We start from the raw sequence: 2,057 nt of genomic DNA, 5'->3' as shown, positions 1-2,057 counted from the left end.
AGAGCAGAAAGGGGTTAAGGCCGCAGCAGCCACAGCAGCAGCAGCATCGAGCAGCAGCAGCAGCAAAGACATGCAGCAGCAGCAGCAGCAAGAACAACATAAAGAAAAACAAGAGCAAAGTTAATACATGCAGCAGCAGCAGCAACAACAACAGCAGCAGCAACACATACACTAACACCGCTGCAGCTGCAGCAGCATCAACGGTGACCCTGTGAAATCATCATCAGCAAACATTCTATCACGAGCAGCAGCAATGGCAGCAGCAGCAGCAGCAGCAGCAGCAGCAGCAGCAGCAAGTACCTGCTGTTTAAATATTATAAAACAATCTGCAGCAAACTTTCTCTGTCTGCTGCTGCTCGGTGTTCGTTGTGATATTTCTGACTTCATCCTTAGAGACCCATCCACCCCCCCCTCCCCGCTGCAGCTGAAGCAGCAACCCATACACCCTTCTTCTCAACGGGGCCCCCAATAGTTTCCTATGGGGGCCCCTATAGAACCCGATGGGGGCCCCCAAGGGGGGCCCCTATAGAACCCGATGGGGGCCCCCAAGGGGGGCCCCTATAGAACCCGATGGGGGCCCCCAACGGGGGCCCCTATAGAACCCGATGGGGGCCACCAAGGGGGGCCCCTATAGAACCCCATGGGGGCCCCCAAGGGGGGCCCCTGAGAGGCTCCACGCTATGCCGCTAGGTCTTTCTTTTGGGGGCCCCAAGGCAAACCCTACATCTCCTCTCTTACGGGGGCCCCCTAAATTTCTACTGGGGGATATTTCAGCTGAGTGTATTTATTTTTATTTATTCTGTTGTCAATGAAACTCTTTCTACAAAAATATTTATAAATATCTACAAAAATATTTATAACATAAATTCAAGCAATATGAAATATGAAATTCTTCTCCACTTCTGTGCCTTCTTGTTAGCAATCAATGCCCAGGGGCCCCCATTAGGGGCCCCCATAGGGGCCCTGAAGGGGGCCCCCCATGGGGGCCCTGATGAGGGCCCCCCATAGGGGTCCTGAGGGGGGCCCCCAGGGGGCCCCACTCACAGGGCCGCTATGCCGCACTTTGGGGGGTCCCATGGAGTACCCAGACCCTCTTAAGGGGCCCCATGGGGGCCCCCAGAGGGGCCCCCAGGAAGGGTGCCTTGGGGGGCCCCATGGGCTACCTATACCCGCTTAAGGGGCCCCATGGAGACCCCCATGGGGGCCCCCATGAAGGCTGCTCGGCGTCTTTTTTGGGGGCCCCGTCCAGGTACCCTTGAGGCCCATTGGGGGCCCTTATGAGGTCTCTCTTTGCTTGGGGGCCCCCCATAAACAACTTTAGATGCCTGTTTGTTTTCGTGTGTTTGTTTGTGTTTGTTTATGTAATATTTTGTGTTATGCGTTTGCTGAGGCTTCTGGTGTACGTACAGCTGAAACAGAATGCATTTGCATGCTGTATTCGTTTATATATTTATTTATTTATTTATTTTTTTTTTTGTTTGTTTCTCTATTTGTTTCTTTGTTTGCTTACTTGCTTTTCGTCTGCTGTCTGTACACCTCAGCCGCAGCTCCTGCTGCAGTTTTTGCTGCACCAGTTGCAGACTTTGTCTGGGGTCACAAACCCTAAACCCTAAACCCTAAACCCTAGATTCTAAACCCTACAACAACTGCAGCGGATGTACACTCTCGCTTAGCGCGTGCGAAAAAAAAAGGGGAGGAGAACTGCTGCTGCTGCAGTTGCTGCTGCTGCTGCTGCTGCAGTTGCTGCTGCTGCTACTGCTGCAGTTGCTGCTGCTGCAGGTGCTGCTGCTCCTGCTCGTGCTGCTGACAGTGTTAGTGCGGCTGAAGGCGTTGCTGCTGCTGCTGTTTGCATACGCAGAAAAGAAACTGCTGCAGCAGCAGCAAATGCAACGGCAGCAGCAGCAAAAGAGTCAGCTGCAGCAGCACCAACAGGTGCAGTAGCAGAAGCAGCAACAGCTGCAGCAGCAGCAGCAGCAGCGGCTGCAATAGCAGCAGCAGTGGCAGCAGTAACAGCAGCCGCAACAGCTTCAACAGTAGCAGCAGCAGCAGCAACAGCT

The 2,057-nt window shown here is 53.6% G+C and overlaps 1 protein-coding gene across 1 annotated transcript in view; it reads left to right on the top strand.

The window, feature by feature from the left end:
* Positions 1 to 1,106: 1,106 nt before the first annotated feature.
* Positions 1,107 to 2,057, top strand: part of EMH_0061510 (uncharacterized protein) — a gene marked incomplete at both ends in the record, with an annotated part of 1,980 nt that continues 1,029 nt past the window's right edge. Inside the window, 2 exons of the mRNA XM_013497934.1 lie at positions 1,107 to 1,249; positions 1,859 to 2,057. Of these exons, the coding sequence (XP_013353388.1) occupies positions 1,107 to 1,249; positions 1,859 to 2,057 (342 nt within the window). The remainder of the gene's footprint in view (positions 1,250 to 1,858) is intronic.

This window comes from Eimeria mitis, genomic scaffold (genome assembly GCF_000499745.2).
Source record: "Eimeria mitis Houghton genomic scaffold, Emh_scaff3024, whole genome shotgun sequence".
Taxonomy (NCBI): Eukaryota; Apicomplexa; class Conoidasida; order Eucoccidiorida; family Eimeriidae; genus Eimeria; species Eimeria mitis.
This window is presented reverse-complemented; position numbering and strand designations above follow the sequence as displayed.